Source organism: Dipodomys merriami, unplaced genomic scaffold (assembly GCF_024711535.1).
Source record: "Dipodomys merriami isolate MVZ:Mamm:240054 unplaced genomic scaffold, mDipMer1.0.p SCAF_143, whole genome shotgun sequence".
Lineage (NCBI taxonomy): Eukaryota > Metazoa > Chordata > Mammalia > Rodentia > Heteromyidae > Dipodomys > Dipodomys merriami.
Window position 1 is genome coordinate 2,875,983 of NW_027202749.1, and position 23,322 is coordinate 2,899,304.

At 60.6% G+C, this 23,322-nt stretch overlaps 1 protein-coding gene across 1 annotated transcript in view; it reads right to left on the minus strand.

Moving 5' to 3' along the window:
• Sorcs2 (sortilin related VPS10 domain containing receptor 2) overlaps nt 1-22,975 on the minus strand; it is a 226,106-nt gene extending 203,131 nt beyond the window's left edge. The window contains exon 1 of the mRNA XM_070021615.1: nt 22,601-22,975. Within this exon, the coding sequence (XP_069877716.1) occupies nt 22,601-22,975 (375 nt within the window). The remainder of the gene's footprint in view (nt 1-22,600) is intronic.
• Nucleotides 22,976-23,322: the final 347 nt, after the last annotated feature.

The following is a 23,322-nucleotide window of genomic DNA, read 5'->3' on the forward strand; positions in this document are numbered from 1 at the left end:
CACAAATTCCTGAGCTTTAATCTTCAAACACAAAGGAATCAAAGCATTGTTCCTTGGCTCTTGCGCTCCTCTTCCTAGCATCCACAGAGAACAAAGTAGTCTTTTCAGAACTTTGTCAGCCAGAACCATGCATTCTCAGCAAAAGGAGGCAGCAGGCACGGGAGACGCTCCTGGAGGCCCCTCCCACCTCGGGTCACACCCTTACATCCCTGCCAGGTCCAGTCAGCAGCCTGGGGTCCATGTCCAGAAGGACACAGCGTCAGGAAGACTCGGGGGAAGAGCACAGGGAAGCAATGGAGAACCAGGGAAAGCACAGGCCTGGGGCCTATGGAAGGGCCCACAGGTCCAGGCAGGTAATGGAGAGATGTGGGGGTCTGGGGGTCTATGGCAGGGTGCTCATGGCCGATCTGAAGGGCCACCCCAGTCTCCGCGTGTGGCCCCTGTGAGGGAGGAAAATGAGTCCCTTATACCGACAGCTGCATTCCAGGTGCCAAGAAACAGTCCACAGAGGGCAGAGGATTGTCCCCATGTCCCCAGGCAGAGGACATGGGGACAAGAAGGAGGAAGAGACTTCTAACATGGCTCTTGTTGAGCCTCTCAAATGCAGACGCCCCGCTGAGGCCCGGAGCAGGAGCCCTGGTCTCCGCCAAGCCCGATGTGGGCACGGGTCATGCCAATCTCAGCAGCCAGAGCCAGCAGGTCTCCGCCAAGAAGGAGAGGGTGCAGCAGGCACAGGTGTGGGGTCCCGGGACACAGTGTGGATGGGCTCGCCCACAGGAGCACTGGGACGGACAGAGCCAGGCTGTGCAGGAAGCACCAAGCCGGTGACCGGGAGCAGGGGGTTCAACTCCACCCAGCACCCAGCATGGAGTCTAGGCCCCTAGTAGTCAGGCCCCTCAAGTGCACAGGCTTGGGACACTGCTCCAAGCCCAACTTCCACCCCCAAGCATGTGAGAGACCCGCTCACGCCTGAGAGCAACCAAGCTGCGCGGGGATGACAGCGCCACAGTGTGGTCATGAGGGGAACTGTCACACTCCAGCAACACACACACACACACACACACACACACACACACACACTTATTGTTGTTGTTGTTATTGTTGTTATTTTTTAATAACACCTAAGACCACCCACCTCAACTTGGACCCCACATCCGGCCTCCCTCTACTTCCAGAGCCCCCTCCAATTACTCCTGATTGAGTCTGGTTTCCCTAGGTCCCAGCATCTAGTGTTAACAACGTCACGGTTTATTTTTATAAGTGCATCTGCCACGCCCAGCAGCTGCACCACAGTGCTTGAGTTTGCCTTCGAATGCAGTCTCTTCACTGCGAGTTTCATAGAATTTTGCCTCCTCACTGCCAGAGATTTTACAGAGCAGTTTGTGGCAGGAAAGGCAGCTCTCCGCTGGCCCAGCATCCGGACCCGTCAGCTCCCCACGGGTCCACCCAACCCTGCAGTCCTGGTAAGATCTTATGACTGTTCTCTTTCCCTAACTAGACCTCTCACATAGAACAGAAACACATTTCAAGCCCCCCATGGTGCAGCACACCTGTAATGCCAGCTCTCAAGAGAAGGAAGTAGGAGAATCTACAGACGTGTCAAAAAAAACAAACAACAAAATCAACACATTTTGGATGGATGCACCGTAAACCATTCTACAGAAAAGGACAGGTGGGGGGCAAAGAGAAGGAGCCAGCCCCCCGTCCCACGTGCTCCACCTGGCTTCTGAGGTGGGCGGGGCTGGGGCTCTGGATGCCTAGGTCCGCGCTGGGCGCCCCTCCCCACACCTGTGCCCCCACGGTGGCTCTACCCGCTCCTGGCTGCAGCTTCAGAGCTGCGGATGTGGGTGCAGTCCTCCTGAGAGGAGCTGCTGCACACAGCTGAGCCCAGGCACCACCAGAAGACTCTTCTAGAAAGACGGGCAGTGGAAGAGAATGCCTTTTTCCCAATAACAGAAGGAAAATTGCTTGAAGTAGGAATCCCTTTGGGTCAGGAGCTCGCGCGGACTGGGTGAAAAGCCGTCTATTTTTATTGCAGTCGGTTTTGTTCAAGTTAGATTTACTAAATAAGAAGATGAAGATTGCTCGTGCGATCGGCCGCTGGTCGGAAACTTCACGTTTCTATTTCGGTTCCTAGCTGGACTCAAGGTCTCTAATGCCTAACTCCGAGGTCTCTGCCAAGGACTAAAAATAGGCATTGGTGACATGTGTCAGCCCCAGGGACCCCAGTCCCAGGATGGCTGGCCCGGCTGGGCCTCACCACGCCAGGGTGGCCCTGACCCTGCTCAAGCGGTGAGCACGCGCACGCGCGTACACTCTCTCACACACACACACACACAGCCAAGTCTCCATCTAGAAAATAACAGAAGCTTCTTCCTCCCACAAGTGAGTCTGTACTAAATGTCTACACTCGACTAAGGGACTGCTCATGAAACTACTGAACACCAGTGAAAGTGAGGGGCTGGGAATCTTCACCCCAATCCTCCCTCACCTAGGCCATCTCTTCCACTGCCCCAGCCCCTGGCGGCTAGACCACTGCACTTCCAGACCCCTCGCTCACCACCCTCTGCCAACAGACACCCATACACCACACACACACCAGCGAGCAGGCCTGCCTCAGGGCCTTTGAACCTACTGGTCTGTTCTCAAGAATCTGGCCCAGATTCTCCCATGGCTCCTTCTGTCATCTCCCTCGCAGCATTTCTCAGAGTGCCCTCAGTGAGATCCCCCTACCTACCAAAAATGCCAACTCCTGCCGTTTCCAGAGAGTTCGCCCCCAGCCCCACCCCGGGAAGTGGTCCCTGTTGGGAGCTAAGGACCAGCTGTGGGCTCAGCTGGCCTGCGCTGAGGAGAACAGGAGCCGGGGCAGGCGGAGCAGGCTCTGGGAATGGCTGCCACCCCGGGGGCTTGTCGCTGCTGCCACGTCCTGGAGAGGTGGCTGAGGCCCCACAGGCAGGGGTGAGACAGCACCTCACCCAGCCCACACACGTCTGGGTCTGCTGACAGTCTGCCCGGCTAAGACCCTCCCCCCATCCCCCCCCCCCGGCCTGCGGCGCCCCTGCCCACAGAGGAGACCGGCCGCTCACAGCAGACATCTCCACCGAGGCAGCGGCCGCGGGCACAGGCCGGGCCCCAGTGCCAAGGGCTCGGAGGGAAACGTGGGAGGCGAGCGTGAGTCTAAAGGTCAAAAACCCACGAGGCCCAACGGAACAGCGAACGCAGAGCCCGGGGCTGCGGAGGGGATGACAAGAGTCACCACCATCCCGCGGCCCGCGCGGCGACACAGTCAAACTGCACGACTCGCTCTACTCAGTGCCCACGGCGCCAGCTCCACGCACACGGGGACGGGCCGGGGCACACGGGGACAGGTCGGGGCACACGGGGGGGAACGGGACAGGGGACGGGCCGGGGCACACGGGGGACAGACCAGGGGGCAGGCCGGGCCACACGGGGGGACGGGACAGGGGACGGGCCGGGGCACACGGGGGACGGGCCACACGGGGGGACGGGACAGGGGACGGGCTGGGGCACACGGGGGGATGGGACGGGGCACATGGGGACGGGCCAGGGCACACGGGGGACGGGCCGGGGCACACGGGGGACAGGCTGGGGCACACAGGGGACAGGCTGGGGCACACGGGGGGAACGGGACAGGGGACGGGCCGGGGCACACAGGGGACAGGCCGGGGCACACGGGGGACGGGCCGGGGCACACAGGGGGACGGGCCAGGGCACAGGGGGACGAGCCGGGGCACACGGGGGACGGGCCAGGGCACACGGGGACGGGCCGGGGCACACGGGGGACGGGCCGGGGCACACGGGGGACGGGCCAGGGCACATAGGGGACGGGCCAGGGCACACGGGGGACAAGCCATGGCACACGGGGGATGGGCCAGGGCACACGGGGACGGGCCGGGGCACACAGGGGGATGGGACAGGGGCCTCCCCAGGTAGAACAGGCCCCTCCAGGACAGCTGAGCCGGGCCTCACCTCTGCCTCCCGGGCGGGGTCGCCCAGCCCACAGCCATGGAAGGCCTGGGAAAACCACGTGCTCAGCAGCTGCAAGTAGGACTGGAAATTCAGCCCAGCTAGGAGCTCCTTCCACAGGGAAGCGCAAGAAAGCCAGCCACAATGTGCTAAGCACCCAAACGGCCCTTGGCCAACACAGGGTCCCCCGCCCCTGCCACAGGCCCAAGTCTGCTACCAAGTCCTTGGGGTGTCCATCCAGAGTGCCCGCTCCCGAGAGGGCGCAGGAACGCAGGCCAGGCCAGGGGAGGGCAGCCGCGGGCATCAGAAAGGGCAACATGCACAGGATCGAGATCCCGTGTCCATATTTGTGTGCATCACTGCACTCCACAGACCGCCATACTCTGACAGAGAGAGACGGAGACAGAGACAGAGACAGAGAGACAGAGAGTGAGACAGAGACAGAGAGAGAGAGGGAGACAGAGACAGAGAGGGAGACAGAGAGGGAGACAGAGACAGAGAGAGATAGAGAGGGAGATAGAGACAGAGACAGAGACAGAGACAGAGAGACAGAGACAGAGAGGGAGACAGAGACAGAGAGACAGAAACAGAGAAACAGAGACAGAGAGACAGAGACAGAGAAGGAGACAGAGAGGGAGACAGAGAGACAGAGAGGGAGACAGAGACAGAGAGAGACAAGGACAAAGAGACAGAGAGGGAGACAGAGATAGACAGAGACAGAGAGAGATAGAGAGGGAGATAGAGAGGGAGATAGAGACAGAGACAGAGACAGAGAGACAGAGACAGAGAGGGAGACAGAGACAGAGAGGGAGGGAGAGAGGGAGGGAGGGAGGGAGGGAGGGAGGGAGGGAGGCCGTGTGGTGTTGCTTAATTCATCACTTATTTCTATACCAATCTGGAGACAAAACAGTGATAGAAACACTAGGGGAGGTGTGTGGGTGAGGTCCCACAAACACCCCAAGTACACCTCAGTGCTCGGAGACCCCAGCACAGGGGTGGGGGGAGGGGGGAGGGGGCCAGGCGGCTACAGAAACCACACAGGGGCAAGAGCCGTGGAAAACCTGATGCAGGTCTCTGCAGGTAGAACTTTCTAGAACTGAGGAGGGGGGTGGCAGACCCATCGGCCTGGCCCCTCTGTGCCAGAAAGCAGCCCTGCCCACTTAAGAGAATGCTGGAGCACCATGCTCAGAAACGATGTCTACAATCACAGGCCGCCTCACCGTCCGGCTCGGCGCGGGGTTACCAGCGGCGGGTCCCCCTCCCTGCCTCCCTCTGTGATGCCTCATGGCTCTGCCGTGTGCCAGGCTTGCATGAGGTACTGCGGGGTGCAGAAAGCAAGGATGAGCCCCCCCACCGTGTCCCCAGCTCCTTGCCCAGGCCGAGGCCACACCAGCACCAACCCGTGCCCGGCCTCCTTGAAGGGGACCTGACCTGTCTCCTCCCCCAAGCCGATTCTGCTCCTGGAGGCCCCGGCGGGGGCCCAGCACCACACTGCGCCTCCCCCATCCAAGCCCAAAGCCACAACATGAAGCCAAGCTTTGGACTGAGGCCTCGAGCCTGGGCCGGTGGTGGCTGTGGTTTCGCTCTGAACACTTCCAATAAGCTCCTTCTAGAAGCACCACACAAAGCTCGACTATTCTTTTCTTCTGCTGCCCGTACTGAGGCCTTGAGCTCTTCCTTGGCTTTTTTGCTCAAGGGTGGTGCTTTACCACTTGAGCAGCACCTCTACATCCGGCGTTTTGCTGGTTGATTCATAGGTGACCAAAGTCTCTCCATGCTGTGTGTCTGTCTGGCATCAGACCCTCAGGCCTGAGCCACTGGCGCGCAGCCGGGCACGCTCCTCATCGCAACCCCCATTTCCATTTCCTGGCATGGTTGGGGTGTCAGGGACATGCGGGGGGGGGGGTGCCAGAGGGTATCAGATGAAGTTGAGGGGCCTCCAATGGCGGGGTGTGAAGGGCAGGTCTGCCCAAAGCGCCTCCCATGTGACTCAGCCCGTGGCAGGGGGGCTCGCCCAGTCATGCCACCTAAATCAGACCCCTGGCTAGGTGCCGGTGGCAGGTGTCCTAAAGCCAATGAGAGAACGGGAGCCGGAATCCAGAACACCGGCCCCGGCTGGCCCGCAGATCTCAGAATCACCATGGCCCCAAGCCTGGCCCTGGCCCTATGTCTGACAGAGGCAGAGCGAGACACGTGTCTGTGTGCAGATGGAAAAAAACTAAATCTAAACCCCAGACAACCACGGGTCATCCGCTGTGTCCGTGAGGGACGTCCCCGCCAAAACCAGGAGCACACATGCATGCGCTCCGCTCCTGTGCACACAAGCGGGGGGCGGGGGGCATTGAACTTGCAAGTCAGACCCAGCCAGACGTGAACTACGGCAACTAACAGCCAAGCAGGGCTACTCCGCCACCAGCACAAGAAGCACAGCACGGCCGGCCTTGAGGAAGACAACGGGTGGACCAGCCCAGCATCTCCAAGCAGAACCCAGACGCCGTTGAGTGACTAATGGGTGGGCAGGGGGCGGACGGGGGGTGATGTGGGGGTGGGTCATGTCGGGGCCCACACACTCAGAATGACACTCACTGCCAAATTTCATAGCTGGGCGCTGGTGGCTCACGCCTGTAATCCCAGCTACTCAGAAGTCTGAGAACTTGAGGATCCAGGTACAAAGCCAATCTGGGCAATAAAGTCCATGAGCCTCATCTCCAATTAACCAGCAAAAAAAGCTGGAAGTAGAGCTGTGGCTCAAGCGGTAGGAGTAGCCTTGAGAGAAAAACAAAAACAAAGTATGAGGTCCTGAGTTCAAGCCCTAGGACCCGCACACAACAAGTACTAACACAAGAAAATGTGTGGATTGTTTACTTCTGGAATTTTTCATTTTGTTTTCCACTCAGTTACCCGTTTCCACGGGAACTAAGCCACACAGGCCGCAACACAGGAGAGGCAGGCACAGGCAAGGTCCAGGGCACAGCGGCAGACACACTCCAGGAAAGGCCCCCAAATGACCACAAGCCAGCAAGCTTTGATGCCAGGGTGGCCCTGGAGGCATGGGGATGTGGGGGAGAGGCTCACGGACATGGGGGAGAAGGGCGGGGAGGGGGCAGGAGGTGAGCAGGAAGTCAGGCCCTAGGCAGGAAGTGGCAGGGCTGGGCGGGTCTTCCCAGCCTTCACCCCACCTTCCTGTGGGTCACCTCTAGTCGACGCACAGGGACCGGGTTGGGTTCCCTGTCCTCGGCGCGCTGTTCGCCAGGATGGCCTCCTGAGAGGAGATCCCAGAGGGACCGCGGCTACCTATAATTAACATCGATGGAAAGCCGAGCCCCAGGAAAACAGACAGACCACGTCCCAGACTAACAATCCTCAAGCAGTTTCTGTTATTAATGGTGCGGTCTCCGCCGTGGCTTCCACCTGACACGGATTTCTGCCCCAGTTGCCAGGACCGTTCTCGGGGGACAGGACGTGAAGGCCACCAGGGCCCGTTCGCAGGGTGCAGCAGCAGCTCCACAGAATTACGGCGTCTCTTGTGTCTAACGTACCGGCAGTTCTGGTCCAGTCCCAGGACTGCAAACTCCCAAGGAGATTCTAGAAGGCTCCGCTTTCTGGAAGGCTTTATCACCAGCTCAGCCACCCTGGCCATTCATGCCAGGGGAAGGAACTGGGCCCGAGAGGTCACCATCTTCCCGGGGTCACTCTGGAGACAGCCTGAGTCCTGTCACCCTCATTCACACATCCGTTCAAGACCCCAGCTCTGGGTCCTGGTTCTAGGACACGAGCCACTCTACACACAAGCCAGCCTGTGTGCAAGCCAGCCCACGCACGAGCCAGCCCACACGCAAGCCAGCCCACACGCAAGCCAGCCCACACACGAGCCAGCTCACGCACGAGCCAGCCCACACACAAGCCAGCCCATGCACCAGCCAGCCCGCACACAAGCCAGCCCACACACAAGCCAGCCTACGCACGAGCCACTCCACACACGAGCCAGCCCATGTACAAGCCAGCCCACGTGGCTGCTCTGCCTCGGTACCTAACAGTTGTGTCTTTTTCCTCGCTCCTTTTGTGTTGCTACACACACGCACACACACACACACACCAATGTGTAGCCTGAGCAGAGGCCGCGGGCTCGCACACCTGTGTGGCAGGTGGCAGCCTCCCTGCCCCTCCCTCCCAGTCAGACATGCTCAATAAATATTTGCTGGCAGGACGCATCGCTTCCAAGGAGCCGAGAGCTTGGTCTTACTCGAGAACAGGTGGGCGCGGGGCCGCAAGCGGGCCGCTGTCCCGAGGAGCCACAGGTGGAGGCTGGGTGGAGAAGCCGGAAGCCCGCAGGCCAGGCCAGTCATAGAACAGACACACGTACACACCTTTCTAGGCAAGGGGTGTCAGCACCAGGCCCCAAGTTTGAATCCAAGTGCCCCTTTCTTTTGGGGGTCACCAGAACTGCAGCCCATCCACCCCACTGCCATGGGAGCTCACTAGGGACAAAAGGGAGGCAGGGTTGAGCAGCTAGGAGGCGAGAAGGAATGTTCCAGCAATGTCTCTGCAGAGGCAAGGACCTGCCAGGGCTGGCAGGAGGAGGCCAGGAGGGGGAGGGAGGGCGACCGGGCCTCGGGGCCAACTTGCTGCTCCGCCCACCAGCCTGTCCAGCCAGGACTCTAAGCTGTGACGTCAGCCCAGCCTGTCCGGCCAGGACTCTAAGCTAACCCATGACGTCAGTCCGGCCAGCCCTGCAGACACACTGAGGCTCGCTTCTGGCCCCCAGGACTGGGAGAAACTCAATCTACTGCTTCCCACTACCCCATTCTGTGGTGTGCTTTAGCCAGCGGGAGAAGCCAAGGCCACGGTCACAGGCGCGAGGAACCGCCTGTGGCCACCAGGAGCCCGGGGCCCCTGTGGGGTCAGCTGAGCTGGGTGGCCGCTCCTCTGAGGACCACGCAAGCTTCCTGCCCCTCACCCTGTTTCCCAGCACTGGTCCTGGGATGAAGGCAAAGCACAGACCCCTGGGCTACATACCCTCCCTGAAGCTCCCCGACCACGTCCGGCCTTGGCTTGGCTTCACTGGCCTCCTCGCTCTTCAGAGACTAGACCTGCTGTGCAGGCGCCACTCAGGGCGGACCTCCTAGCCCTGCGGGACACCCCACGAATTGGGAGAGCCAGTGGGTGTCCCAGGACCTCTCCTTGGAGACCCTGCATGTACTGGGTGCCCACGTGGTGTCTGCTGAACGGTCCTGCACCTCCCACCCTCCCGCTGTCCCCTGGCAAGCAGAGGCTGGCTTCCTTCTAGAAGGTTCCAGGAGTCCTATCTGGGACTGACCGCCTCACATTCTTCTCAACACCAGTTGCCACTATGGCACTGAAGGCCGGAGGCACCCAAAGTCACCTCCCAGACCACTTGGCGGCAAAGGAGACAAGCCCACCCGAGCACTGGCAGGAAAGGAAGGTCAGGGGTCAGGGAAGGCCCGGACGGCCCGCCAGGCTCTGCAGCTGGCAGGTGGGGCCTGCGGTGGCCAGGCCAGCTCCCGCCTCGGAGCAGTGCCCAGTGACAACCACGAGGGAACTCCTGCACACAGCCAGCGGGGACGCTTGTGGCAGTTATACAGGAAGCATTCATTACCTACTCACTCCATTAAAAAAACATGACTAGCGGGGCGCCGGTGGCTCACGCCTGCCATCCCAGCGACTCAGGAGGCTGAGATCCGAGGGTCACGGTTCAAAGCCAGCCCAGGCAGTAAAGTCCGTGAGACTCTTATCTTCAATAAACCACTAGAAAACGGGACGTGGCGCTGTGGCTCAAGCGGTAGAGTGCTCGCCTTGAGCTTAAGAGATGAGGGATAGGGCCCAGGCCCAGAGTTCAAGCCCCACCACCGACAAAAAACAAAACAAAAACAACCCATGAGCCCCTCCTCTTCCAGATGGAGAGAACGAATGGGATTAAGGCCTGAGGGATCAAGAGCCTTCATAGCCAATCACCACTTCCTTTCCTGAAGGATGACCCTCTCCCCCCCCTCACGCCCTCCCCCCTTACAGATCTGCCGCAGTCCAGTGTCGCTGCCCACCTGCCCGGACTCCTTTCTAGATTCTTCCCAGGCCCAACACAGCTAGCCCCACCCCACCCCAGCCCTGCCTTCATCCTTGCAGTGCTCTCTCCTCTTCTCCCCACCATCTCTAGAAGCTTCCAGATTTCTCCATGCAGGCAGTTCTGGGGAATTTCTCCCCCTGCAGTAGAATGAGGATTCAAAGTCAGAATTTATTGCTTTAAGAAAAAAAAAAAGTGAAGAAATGTGAAATTTCCAGAACAAAGGAGTCTGATGCCGTGACTCAGCTCTGCCCTTTACCACGGAGGCTGAGGAACAGCGTGGCAGAGCGGCGCGGCCTGGCTCCGGAAGCCCCGGGGGCCCCGCGGCCTGGCTGACCACCACCCTCGGAGAGCTTCGCGGCGTGGGCTGCAGACGCTGCCGAGGGTGAGCGGGGTCGGGCGCTCAGACGCCTCCCGGGAACACGGGAAGCCAGTGCCAGACTGTGCCAGGCTCAGGGCCCAAAGCCTAGATCCTATCACACGTGGCCACGGTGCCTTCCAAGGTGGGCACCACCACCCCGAGTGGCCAGCCACGAGCCAGCCATCAGGGGTCATTCATCAAGATCAAGCGCAGGGACGTGTGTCCTTGGCAGACAGTGGGCGAGCACCAGAGATGCCCAGGGCCCCCCCCACCTGGAGACCGGCCACAAATAACCCCTTCCTGCCACCAGCTCATGACCACCTGCCCCTGGCATCGCCCACGCCCTGCACTGGGCTAAAGCCTCGGACCAGGTTACCTCCCTGCTCCATGAGCGAATGGACCACTACAAGGACTCTGCTTGCTAATGCTGTCCAGGCCAAATTCAAGTTCAGCCAAGCCCTAGGTGTGGCCAATACTTGGTAAGCTCATCTGTAGCCATCCCCGTCTGGTCGGGCCTGACCATGACCTGCGGTGTGGAGTCCAGCCCAGACAACAGACAAGAAAAACCGGACCGGGGCCAGGCTCAGAACTCACAGATTAGCGCCTGTGGGGGCGAGGCTCAGCAGCAGGGCCCAGGAACTCCGCCCAGTATGGCTGCAGACGAACCCCGGGAAGCCAAGCCCCAGAACATTCTGCAGGAGGGACTCACCTCAGCACCACACTGGCCAGCTGGCCTCAGCCCAAGTCCACTCAGGGGAGGCTCAGGGCCCTAAGAGGCGGGCACTGCGCCGGGCCTCTGGGCAGAGTCCCTGGGTCTCCCCTTCCTCCACCCCAATCCCACTGCAATGGCGGGACCTGGGGCAGCTCCACCCAGGGACAGCGTCGGACCCCCAAGAGGGAGCCGGTCACCACAGAAGCCCAGTGCGACGTGAGAGCAAGTGCTCCCAGATGTGCCTGGCCCCGGAGCCAGGGTGACGGGGTGGGTGGGTGACGGGGTGGGTGGGTGACGGGGTGGGTGATGGGTGGGTGGGTGACGGGGTGGGTGACAGGGTGGGTGACAGGGTGGGTGGGTGACGGGGTGGGTGACGGGGTGGGTAGGTGATGGGGTGGGTGACAGGGTGGGTGACGGGGTAGGTGGGTGACGGGGTGGGTAGGTGATGGGGTGGGTGACGGGGTGGGTGATGGGGTGGGTGGGTGACGGGGTGAGTGGGTGATGGGGTGGGTGGGTGATGAGGTGGGTGGGTGACAGGGTGGGTGAGTGACAGGGTGGGTGATGGGGTGGGTGACAGGGTGGGTGATGGGGTGGGTGGGTGACGGGGTGGGTAGGTGATGGGGTGGGTGACGGGGTGGGTGACGGGGTGGGTGGGTGACGGGGTGGGTGGGTGATGGGGTGGGTGGGTGACGGGGTGGGTGACTGGGTGGGTGACTGGGTGGGTGATGGGGTGGGTGGGTGATGGGGTGGGTGGGTGACGGGGTGGGTGACTGGGTGGGTGACTGGGTGGGTGATGGGGTGGGTGGGTGATGGGGTGGGTGGGTGACGGGGTGGGTGACTGGGTGGGTGACTGGGTGGGTGATGGGGTGGGTGACGGGGTGGGTGATGGGGTGGGTGGGTGACGGGGTGGGTGGGTGATGGGTGGGTGGGTGATGAGGTGGGTGGGTGACAGGGTGGGTGACAGGGTGGGTGATGGGGTGGGTGACGGGGTGGGTGGGTGATTGGGTGGGTGGGTGATGGGGTGGGTGAGCAGGTGGCATCTGAGGGGCCCTGGCTGCCCAGCAGGCAAGACAGGCTGTAGGCCACAGCAAGGCCTGGTCAGTCTTCTTACTGGCCAAATGATGGAAGAGAAGGCCGAGGCCAGCAGCTTGCACAACCAGGCCACAGAGCAGAAAGGTTAACTCTACGGGGGATGGACAGTGGGCCGTGGTGACAAGGCCAGCCAGGGCCAGGGGCACAGGCAGGGCCGGGGAGGGCACAGAACCACTCTCTGTGCTTAGAAGATTCCAGGCCAGGTCCCAGCACAGGCTGCTCCCTGCAGGGCCTGCCAGGGGACCAGAGCCAGGGCCCGTAGCACCTGAGCGCAATCGTCCTCCTGGCACCAGGGAGAGCGAGGGAGGTGCTGGCAAGGGGGGCGCGGGCAAGGGGGGCGCGGGCTGGGGGGCGCGGGCAAGCGGGGCACGGGCAAGCGAGGCACGGGCAAGGGGAACGTAGACAAGGTCCTGCAAGATTCCCTCCAGCTCCCAGGCGCCAATGCCTCTCACCCCTCAGGCCATGTCAGCCACGGGGGCCTGGGCACCACTGGTACACGGCAGGTCTGGTCCAGTGAGCAGAGCGGATGCCCCTCTCCCGGGGGGCAGGAACAAGGCTGCAGAACAGAACTGCAGCGTGGCAGTTCCAGACCTTCTGGGAGGGGGCAGGGAGTGGCACTACTGACCATGGCTCGGTATCTGCTGGCAGGAGCTGGACAAGAGGACAAGGGGTGGGTGTAGCAGCTCCCACATGAGAAGCAGGGAAGCCTTGCCCAAGACAAAGGCTTATGAATATTCATCTATGCTAATGCATCCATTCTGGAACCCCGGTTTACCCCCCCCATCCCCATGGTGGGTGACCCGCCATCACCCCCAGGCCTGTGAGACTGAGTCACACAGACCTCAGACTTTGGTTCCTCGGTGCTCAAGAGCCTGGCAACCAGAGGGAGGGCAGAAGAGCAGCACTGTCCCCTCCCCTTCCTGCCAAGGCCCCCACATGACAATGGCCCCCACTTCCTGTGGGAACAGGAAGTGTCCTGGCTTCCTGGAAAAGCGGGGATCTCATGAACCCTAAAGACAGGGGGCCACTCTGCCCTTCCCCCCACCCCAAAAGGCAGAGCCCAGGCGGGCAGCAGGGCCAGGGAGCGGGCAGCAGGCCCCCAGGGCCACTGCCGCACCCCGCCAGGCCTGCACCGTGGTTTCCCGGTCCCTGCGTGGCCTGGGGCGAGATGGAAGGAAGTTCTGAGGAGGTAACATTCCAGGCAATCATTCATATCGAGAAACTTGTGAAAAACCAGATGTCAACCAGAGAGACTGTTTTACGAGCAGGCTCGGAGATGAATGTTTCATGAAGAACGCTGGCCTTTGTGTTACTTCAGCAAACGACGCCAGAAAGGGAAGAAAAATGCTACCACCTGCAACCATCTTCTTTTTTAAAAAGACAGCACGTTTTGAGTGTCGCATCCCCCGCAGCCAAGGCCTTTCCTCTGACAGGCCAGGGACATCATCGGCCTTGTCAGATGAGGAAACTGAGGAAGAGCGGGCAGGGCACTTCCCATGGCAGATCTCGACAGGCAGGCAGAACTCTGGCCACAGCGCACACATCTGTTGGGCCCTGGCAGGCCCGAGCAGTCCCGCTGACTCCCCCGGCTCCCAGCCCGGGCTGAGGCAGGGGGCGGGGGCTGAAGGAGGGGGCAGGCAACCCCAAACCTTCCCCAATACGGACGCCTTGTCAGCTTTTCCCAAAGAACACGTTGGTTTGTGGGCACCCAGATGGGCACAAAGGTCATTTGAGGGCTTCCCAAAGTATCTCAAAGGTATCAGAGACTGGTTATCCACTGGTGGCTCATGCCTGTAATCCCAGCTACTCAGGAGGCTGAGATCCGAGGAGGATCCAGATTCAAAGCCCACCTTGGCAGGAAAGTCCGTGAGATACTTATCCCTAATTAGCCAACAAAACGTCAGAACTGGAGCTGTGGCTCAAGGGTTGGCACACACAGCCCTCAGTTTAACACAAAAGCTAAGGCACAGTGCCCAGGCCTTGAATTCAAGCCCCAGGAGTGGCAGAGAAAGAAAACTGGTTTTTCTTCCAAAGCTGGTCCAGAGGAAGTACTCTCTTAGTGTAGGACTGGGGAGGGAGGAGCAAGCCTCTCATCCAAAGGCCCAACCCTCTGCTGAGCCCTGCTCACCAAAGAAGCCGTCTGCCGCACGGCCTCTGCCAGCCATCTCTGTTGAAGGCTGGGCAGACCTGCCCCCCCCCGCCCCCCAGTGTTTGCTTTTCGCTCTACTCTCTGTAAGCCAGCTGACACTGAGAACAGGGACACTGTGTCAACACGCCAGCCTCACTCTGGAGCCGGGATTTTCTCACCGCTGAGCACCTGGCTCCACCTGGCTCAGGATAAGGCAGGGCCCGGGGCGTGGAGGGCACTGAGCACATGCCCAGCCTCCAGGGCCCACTGCAGGCCGCCCTGCCCCCGCCGGCCCTCCGGCACGGGCTCCTCGGGCGGGCAGCGGGCCTCAGCCTCTCCAGCTCTGTCCCGTCTGCCTCACCGTCCTGGGTGGAGGCTAATTCGTGTTTTGAAGGACCTCCATGGAGCAGGCAACTGACCAGAGATGCCAGCCTGTCGCTCATGGGGCGTGTGGCAGGTCATCCGTCCCCGACTCCCTCGCCGGGCTGGAAGGGGACAGGGCCACCGAGCGGGGGAGGAGGGTGTCAGCAGTCTCCCCCCGCTCCTACTCCACCGGTCCCTAAGTCACCAGACATTCACGAAGCACCGACAGTGTGTCGCCCAGGGGGACCAGCAGGGAACACAAGGCCCTCAGGAGATGAGACAGGGCCAAGGCCAAGGTGGGGGTGGCGGGGCAGAGGGGTCACACTGGCAGGGCCCCCTGTCCCCTCCCGTCTACCAGCCATGTCCTGCCACACCACTGTTATTTGTGCGCGTTTCTGTGTCTCCGCTGGCCTTTCTGGGGCCTGTGAATTTAGATGGAGAAACAATGACCTCTTGATTGTCCAAATACAACCGAGCTGTCCTTTTATTATGAAAGGGGCCCCTAAGTCACAATGGGGTTTAGAACTGGGACCGCCAGTGCCACCGAGACCGCGGTGTCTCCCGGGAGACCCAGCTGCCATTGGCCTTGACACCCCACGGCACTCCCCGGCTCCCCCCGCGGCCGGCGGCGCGGCCAAGAAACCAGGTCAGCACTTGGAGACTTCGCTGCTGAACTGGTGTGCTTCACACTCACGAGTCTCATGCTAAATCCAAAGGCACCTTCCAAGAAAGTTCTAGGGGCTTCTCCAGAGGTGGGGTGGGTGAGGATCTACGGCACAGAGATCTAACCCCCCCCCATGGCAGGCTGGGGAGACCCCGGCTCCCAGCAAACGCCCTGTGAGCATCCTGGATCCCCTGACCCCCGGGGCACCCCCCTCTGAGCTGACACACATCAGGTCCTAGGAGTTACTTGGATCCCAGGATCAAAATAAACACCCCAAAGCCCAACTCAGCCATCAAATGATAAATCAGAAAACAAATCTGGACGAGTTGAGCAGTATTGATGGGCATAAATTGAGAAAAACACAGGGTTTTTATTGAGTGCTTCATTTTTATGGAGTGAAAATTGAATCCCTGAACTGGTCAATGCACAAGTCGATAGGGAAAGGGCCGCGGAACAGGAACAGGGGAGAACGGGCTGGAACTGGACATGCGCATGGCTGGCCGGACGATGCCTGGGGACAGCAACCCCTCGGGTGACAGGTGTGGGCACGCGAGGCAGAATTCAGAGGACATGGGAGTGAAACAGGACATACCCACTCGTGGCAACGCCATACCCTCTCCTGGGCTGTGAATGAGCCCCACCCCCACCCCCACCCCCACCCCCCACCCCACCCCCACCCCCCACCCCACCCCACCCCCACCCCCCCACCCCAAACCCCACCCCCACCCCCCACCCCCCCCACCCCCGCACAGCCCTGCCTCTGGCTTCCCCTGGGGATCACAGCCCTGCCACGCCCAGCAAGTGGACAGAACTCCAGACTAACATGGGAGCCATTTCTGCTGTGGCTCAAACCTCAGGCTAACTTTAAAATTAAACACAGGGTGATGGTATGAAGTAGCCATCCCATTTCTGGGTACACAGCCAAAAGAATTCCAACCAGGAACCTGACCTACAGGCAGTGTTCATGGCAGCCAAAGGGAGGTGGAAACAACTGGCGTGGCCGTCATCAGGTGAACGGGTAAGCAAAGTGCCCGTGTGCCCTCCTGGGGAACTATACAGCCTTGAAAAGGAAAGTACCACGTGGGTGAGGTTTGAGGACATTAGGCATTTAACCACAAGCCAGTCCTCGAAGAACAAATGTGGTGGCTGGCATGTGCTCCCCAGAGCTGCCAAGGGCAGAGGCAGAGAGCAAGCCAGAGATTCCCAGGGGTGGCGGAGGGAGCGTGCGTTGGATGACGGTCATTTAGGGGAACACCATGGGGAAGTGTGGAGAGCGATGGTGTGGACACACAGCTGCTGTGCCTAACGCCACTGAAGTATGCATTTAAAACAGTCACACCCAGCGCGGTGGCTCCCACCTTTCATTCTAGCTACTCAAGAAACATCTGAGGATGGTGGTCCAAATCCAGCCTGGGCTGAAAGGTCCATGAGACCCTTATCTCCAATTAAAAGTGGAGCTGCGGCTCAAGTGGTAGAATATCAACTTTGGGTAAAAAAGCCAAGGGACAGCACAAGGTCCCGAGTTCAAGTCCCAGGACCAGCATACACCACATACACACACACACACACACACACACACACACACACACACAGTGTTAAACTTTGTTATTTATATTTACCACGAGTTAAATAATAAGAATAACAATATTCTCATACTAAAAACATGCACTTGAGCTCAAGAACAGACAGACAAATCAGGACTCGGGTCCTTCTTACTGGCTGTGGCCGGGCGTGGGTTGTTCTGATCTGAGAGGGTCTCCTTGGGACTGCCTCGGCGCGGCGCCGCTGGCCGGGCAGTGGGTGTGCTAGCGGAAGCTGTGGTTATTAATTTTCTACATCATAGGGGATGTGACTGGGGGTCGCGTTGGGCAGATGCCGCCCTGGGTGGAGCCCCAGCAGGACCAGCTTCTCCTCTGACGCCTGTGCAGAAAGCTCACAAACGGCTCCTGAAGCGAAACTGACCTGAGGAGAAGCTGCACAAACCCCGCCTGACCCTCTTCTTACGCTCCTTTGAACTTTATTTTATATCCGGGCATCAGGAAACGGCAGAGCACAAGAGATGGGCAGAGTTTGAGTCAAGGCAAGCTAAACAGTGGAGCAAATTATCTGCTCTTGCAAGAAAATTACTAAGGAAGAAGAGTGCTGTTATTTTAAGACCTTGGAGCTGGTGTGAGGAGAAACTAATTAAATGATTGTGCTTTTCTGTGCAAATACAGTAAGTGACTGCAAGCTAAATGCCAAACGAGAAGGAATTTTTCCACCTCAAAAGAATATGGACGGTTTTCTGTCTGGGTCTGGGCACTGTCCCTGATCTTTTTTCGCTCACGGATAGAGCTCTTCCACTTCCCACTTTGTGGTGAAGAGTCCCGGGGATCTTTCTGTGCAGGCTGGCTTCGAGGAGCGATCCTCAGATCTCAGCTCCAGAGTAGATAGGATTGCAGAAGCATGCCACCGGTGCCTGCCAGCGCCCAACTAAATACTGGAGTTTCTGTTTCTCCACTTCCGGTTTTCCCGGGCTGGCTCTCACTCCCTATTTGATGTTAAAAATGACAAGGGCGGCCTGTCTGGAGTCAGGGTGAGCAGCTCTCCATATTGTCCACAGCAGGCCTGAAGCAAGGTGCTGGACAGGGATGGGGGGGAAGGGGAGAGGTGGGGTGCAGGCCATGTCCATCAGAATAACAAAAGACGTGGGTATGGGTACTTCACACCCAGAATCCAGCTTACCTCCACACAGCTCCTCACTCCTTCCTTTAATCCCCATTCCCCTGTCTACGAACCAAACACACATACACTAACATGTGTGTATGGGGATCACAGGGCTGCCGCTCCTGTTACAGATGGGGAAACTGAGGCCCAAGAAAGACTGGGAACGTGGGTATCGAGCACGTCTGAGCAGAGACAGGCAGAGGAGCGGCCGCTGTGCGCTGGCAGGAGAGGAGTGGAGGCCGAGAAGGCTGCGGTGTTGGGTGAGAGTCATGAGCAGCACCTCGGAGCCCGCCGGCACCGGGGCACATCAGCGCCTCGTCCCCCTGCAGTCCCTGGAGACCAGGTGCTGGCAGTCCCTGCAGAGCCTGGAGCAAGCGCTGACTCCAGAGCCCACACCACGGCCCCTGCACACACAGCTGACACACGTCCTGTTACAGCCAGGCCCCGGCCAGAGCCGGCATGCACACACACATGCAAGGCATGTACACGTGCCCACGCATGGACACACTCGCATGCATGCACATAGACATATGCATGGCACACACAGACATGCACACTCATGTCCAACACATTCACGTACAGGTGTACATGCATGTGCAGATGCACATGGGTACACATGTGCACACATATGCGCACATATACACATGGATACACTCACGCACGCACACATACACAATGCACATAGACACATACACAGCGTGCTCACTGCCCCAGCTTCCTCCCTCAGGCTTCTGTTCATCTGCCTCATGGGGTACACATGCACCCTCAAATTCCAGTCTCCAGGCCACAGGCCTTCCTGCTGCGAACTCAGCCTCCCTCCATGCAGCCTCCGCCCTCCACCTCCTCCCGCCCCACAGCCCAGGCCCCGCCTCCCATGGGGCTCCTCCCACCCCTCTTGTCCTTCCCACTGAGAGCCAGGTCCAGCTTCTCACCCTGATCCCAGCTTCTTAGAAGAGACTGTATTTTAAATAGGTGATTACCTTTCAATGAGGTCATTGCCGTAAACTTATTCCATGTAACTGGAGTCTTTGTAAGAAGAGTGGTTGGGGCGGGGAAGGTGGCTCAGTGGTAGCGTGTTTGCCTAGCATGCATGAAGCCCCAGGTTCCATTCCTCAGCACCACATACACAGAAAAAGCCAGAAGCGGCGCTGTGGCTCCAATGGTAGAGTGCTAGCCTTGAACAAAAGCTCAGGGACAGCGCCAAGGCCCTGAGTTCAAGCCCCAGAACCAGCAAAAGAAGAGAAGGGGGAGGAAGGGAAGGAGGAGGGGGGGAGAGAAAGGAGGGGCAGGAGGAGAAGGAGGTCGGGATAAGACACGCAGAAGGACTGTGGAAACGCTGCCAGCCAGTGGCAGAGAAGCCAGCCCTGCCCACAGCTAGAACTCGAGACTCCCAGCCTCCCGGAAGGAGACTGCCACCCTGCCATCCGGCACACGAACGCACCTGCTCAGGCAGGGGCCATGCTGACCTCCCAGGGCAACTGGGCTGGGCTGCCAGAGGAGGACCTGCCTTTACTCTTGATATTTTTGCTTTGGTGGTACTGGAGTTTGAACCCAGGAACTCTCGATTGCTAAGCAGGCACTCTAGTGCTGAACCACACCCCCAGCCCTCCTTTTTGCTAGTTGGGAATCTCTGACTTTTTGGGGAGGGGGGGATAGTGTTATGGGCCAGGCTTAGACTGTGATCCTCTTTTAGCCATGCCTCCAGAAAAACTTTGACTTCAGATGTAAATTACTATGCCCAGCTCACTAGTTAAGACCCAGTCCAGCCCCAACCACCGTCTCAGCCTCCTGGGTTATGGATGTGAGCCACCTCATCTGGCTGCCCTGACCTTCTAACGCAGAGAACCAGGTTTCAGAAGCTCTTAGGACCTGCAGTGCTCGCGCTCAGTTTGCGCACATAGGCATTAATAGGGGCTCATCAAGACCCCCAAGCAGAAGATTGCTCATCATGGAGGTCTCTGCACGTGACCCCCTCCACATGCTAGGTGTGGAGGAGGTGGGCCAGGCAGAAGAGGGGGACAGGCAGGAGGAAACAGAACTGAGGGGACAAAGCTAGCTTCATGAAGCTGGGGTCCACATCCAAGGCTGATCAAGACTGAAGTTCAAGGATCTCCAGGGAAGGAGCCCGGGCGGGTGGTGCTTAAAATAGGCCGAATCAGAGCATTCCGATTCCTGGGCTGGGGCAGACATTTTTGCATCCCGGTTATAGGGACCGGTGACCCCAGAGGCAGAGACCAGTGCGGCGATGGACACCCACGGGCCGGGGGGGCACCCGGAGACGCAAGCCCTGGCGCTGTGTGTGCACTGCCCACTCCGGGGGCCGTAAAAAGGGATGGAGGTTGGTTTCAATGAGACATTAATCCTACATATAACAAGCGGTTGCCGCAGCTAGAAGTCAGACAGGCAATGTTTGAACTTCCAAGCGAGTCCCAGCCCCTCTCCATGGGAGCAGGAAGAACGGAGCTGTGGTGAGGAAAACGCACCTATGTTCCCGGGCTGCGGCCGGGGACTGTCTTAGAAGCAGCTTGAATCCTGCCGCTCCTTCTAGTGGAAGGTGCTCAGACGCCATTAGTCACAGTCCGTCCCCACTCAATGCTGTGTGCGTCTGTGCCTGTCCTGAGGCTTGAAGGCAAAGCTGGGCCTGTCCCTGAGCTTTCTCACCCCAGGCTGGGGCTGCGCCACTGGGGCCACAGCTCCACTTCTGGCTGTTTTTGCTGGCTCATTGGAGATAAGAGCCTCAGACTTGCCTCTCCAGGCTGGCTTTGAACCGCTGTCCTCAGATCTCAGTCTCCTTTGTAACTCGGATAGGTGTGAGTCACAGGTGCGCAGCAGCACTAGGAGATCTCCTTGGCCAAGTGGACACCCACCCTTGATAATCCCAGACTGCCGTGGGCGGGGCCTGTGCCCCCAGAAGCTTCTGTCTAGTTGCTTGGACTTCTCTCCCCTACTTGGCAGGGAAGCTGGTGTAGCCCTGCCCTCACCCCTGCTCACTGCCCAACAGCCAGCACTCATCTGTCAGCAACCAGGCTACAAGACCACCCGCTGAGGCCAGCCACGCCCCCACAGGCATGGCCACCGAGAACAGGTTCCTTCCAGACCCCCGAGGCCTCAGCCCGCCAGCCAGTCCCCTGCCTCAACTCTCTGAGAAGCTCCTCCAGGCCCCCGGGGCTCAGAATGGGATGCTGGAGGCAGCGTGGTCCCCCTCCCCCCAGCCCCCGATGCTGAGGGACAGAGGGGCAGGAAGAGGCTTGCTGGAGGACCTGCCTCAGCAGACTGCTTTGGCTAGGTCCAGAGCCACGGGATCGACTCTCCCTGTTTATTTGGTCGGAGTTGTCAGTTTCCAGGTTTCCTTCCAGCCAGCAGGGAATGTGAACAGGATTTGTCCTCGAGTTCGGGCCAGTGGGGAAAGGCTGGCCGGCTGCACAGCTGGGTCTGGCCCCTTGTCAAATGCAGATGGAGAGCTGACCCAGGCCCTCAGGAGAGGGGCACCCCCCCCAGAGCGCTGACCGCTCCCTGCGGGCTCACCACGACCGGGGATCGGCTCTGCCCTGAGGGATGCCGGTCCACATGGAGATGCCACAAATGACCCAGGACCTGAGGGGGGACCTGGGCCCTGCAGGCCACCAGCCACTGGGGAGGGCGCACCGCGCTCCAGGCCCACCACGCGTCCACACACACACCCCATCTCTTCCACAGCACAAACGGAAGCGAGGTACCGGGTGGCCCCTGAGAACTCGGGGAGCCAGGAGGAGGTGGGGTCAGCCAGAGGGCATGGAGAAGATCGGCTAAGAGAAGTGAAGGCCACTTCATCTCTCCTCCTCTCCCCCCCCAATCAGAGTGGACCCCACCCCTTCGCCTACACTGGCAGACCCGGGACCCCAGAGTGACCGTTGGCCCTGGCTCAGTCTAAGGCTGGCGTGTGAGTTCACACTCACACATGTACACACTCATGCACACTCACGGACACTCACACTCACACATGCATACTCGCACTCATGCACACCCACACATGCACACTCATGTGCACTCACACACTCACTCATGCACACTCACACGCATGCACACACTCAGGCACACTCACACTAACTCATGCACGTTCATACACTCATGCACACTCACACACATGCACACTCACGTGCACACACTCATGCACTCACACACTGATGCACTCACACTCATGCACACATTCATGCACTCACACACTCATGCACACACACATGCACCAACACTCGCATAAACACACTCACTCATACAACTCATGCACACGGCACTCACACACGCACTCATACACACCCACAGGCTCACACTCACGGGCACTCTGGCACACTCGCGCGCGCACACACACACTGCGAGGGAGCCCCCAGCCCCCCGGGGCTCGGCGCGGGGACCCCGTGCCCCGCCAGGCCGCCGGGTCGCACGGACCCCGGCGCGGCGGAGGGCGGACCGAGCCGGCGGCGGGCGCGCAGGTCGTGGGGAGGCCGGGCCGGGCGGCCGGGCCGGTGACTTACGCCGCTGCTCTCCCCGGTCCAGTGCACCATCGCCTGGTTGTGCGTCGCGTCCCCCTTGAGCACGAACGAGGAGCTGACCAGCGAGACCTGCGCCCGCGAGGCCCCCGCCGCCGCCGCCCGCGCGGGGCGCCCCCGGCCCGGAGCGGGGACGCGGGGCGCGGGACTCGCGCCGTCCGGGCGGCCGCGGGGCGGGCTCGGCGGGCCCCGGGTGACCCGCGCGGGGGCCCCCGGGCGCCCGGGCTCGGCCGGCAGCGGCGGCGGCAGCAGCAGCGGCAGCAGCAGCAGCAGGAGCGGCCGCGCGCGGGGCCGGGGCCGGGGCGGCGGCGGCGGGGCCCCGGGGCGGCGGGCTCGGGCGGCGGGGCCCGGGTGCGCCATGGTCGCCGAGGGGCGGCGGCGCGGGGCGTCCGGGCCGGGGCGGCGGCGGCGGCGGCGGGGAGAGCGCGAGGGCGCGGGGAGCGCGGGGAGCGCGGGCGGGCGGGCGGAGCGCAGAGAAAGGAGCGGGCGAGGGGCGGGCGGAGGAGGGGACGAGCGCCGCCGCGCAGCCCGAACGCCCCGCCGGGGCCGCAGCGCCACCTGCCGCCCGCGCGCCGGCAAAGCCGCCGGCCGCCCCGCCCGCCCCGCCCGCCGTGGCACCTGCTGGGCCCGAGCGAGAATCAGGGTGACCCCGGCCGGCGGCTACTCAGGAGGCTGAGATCTGAGGATCACGGTTCAAAGCCAGTCCG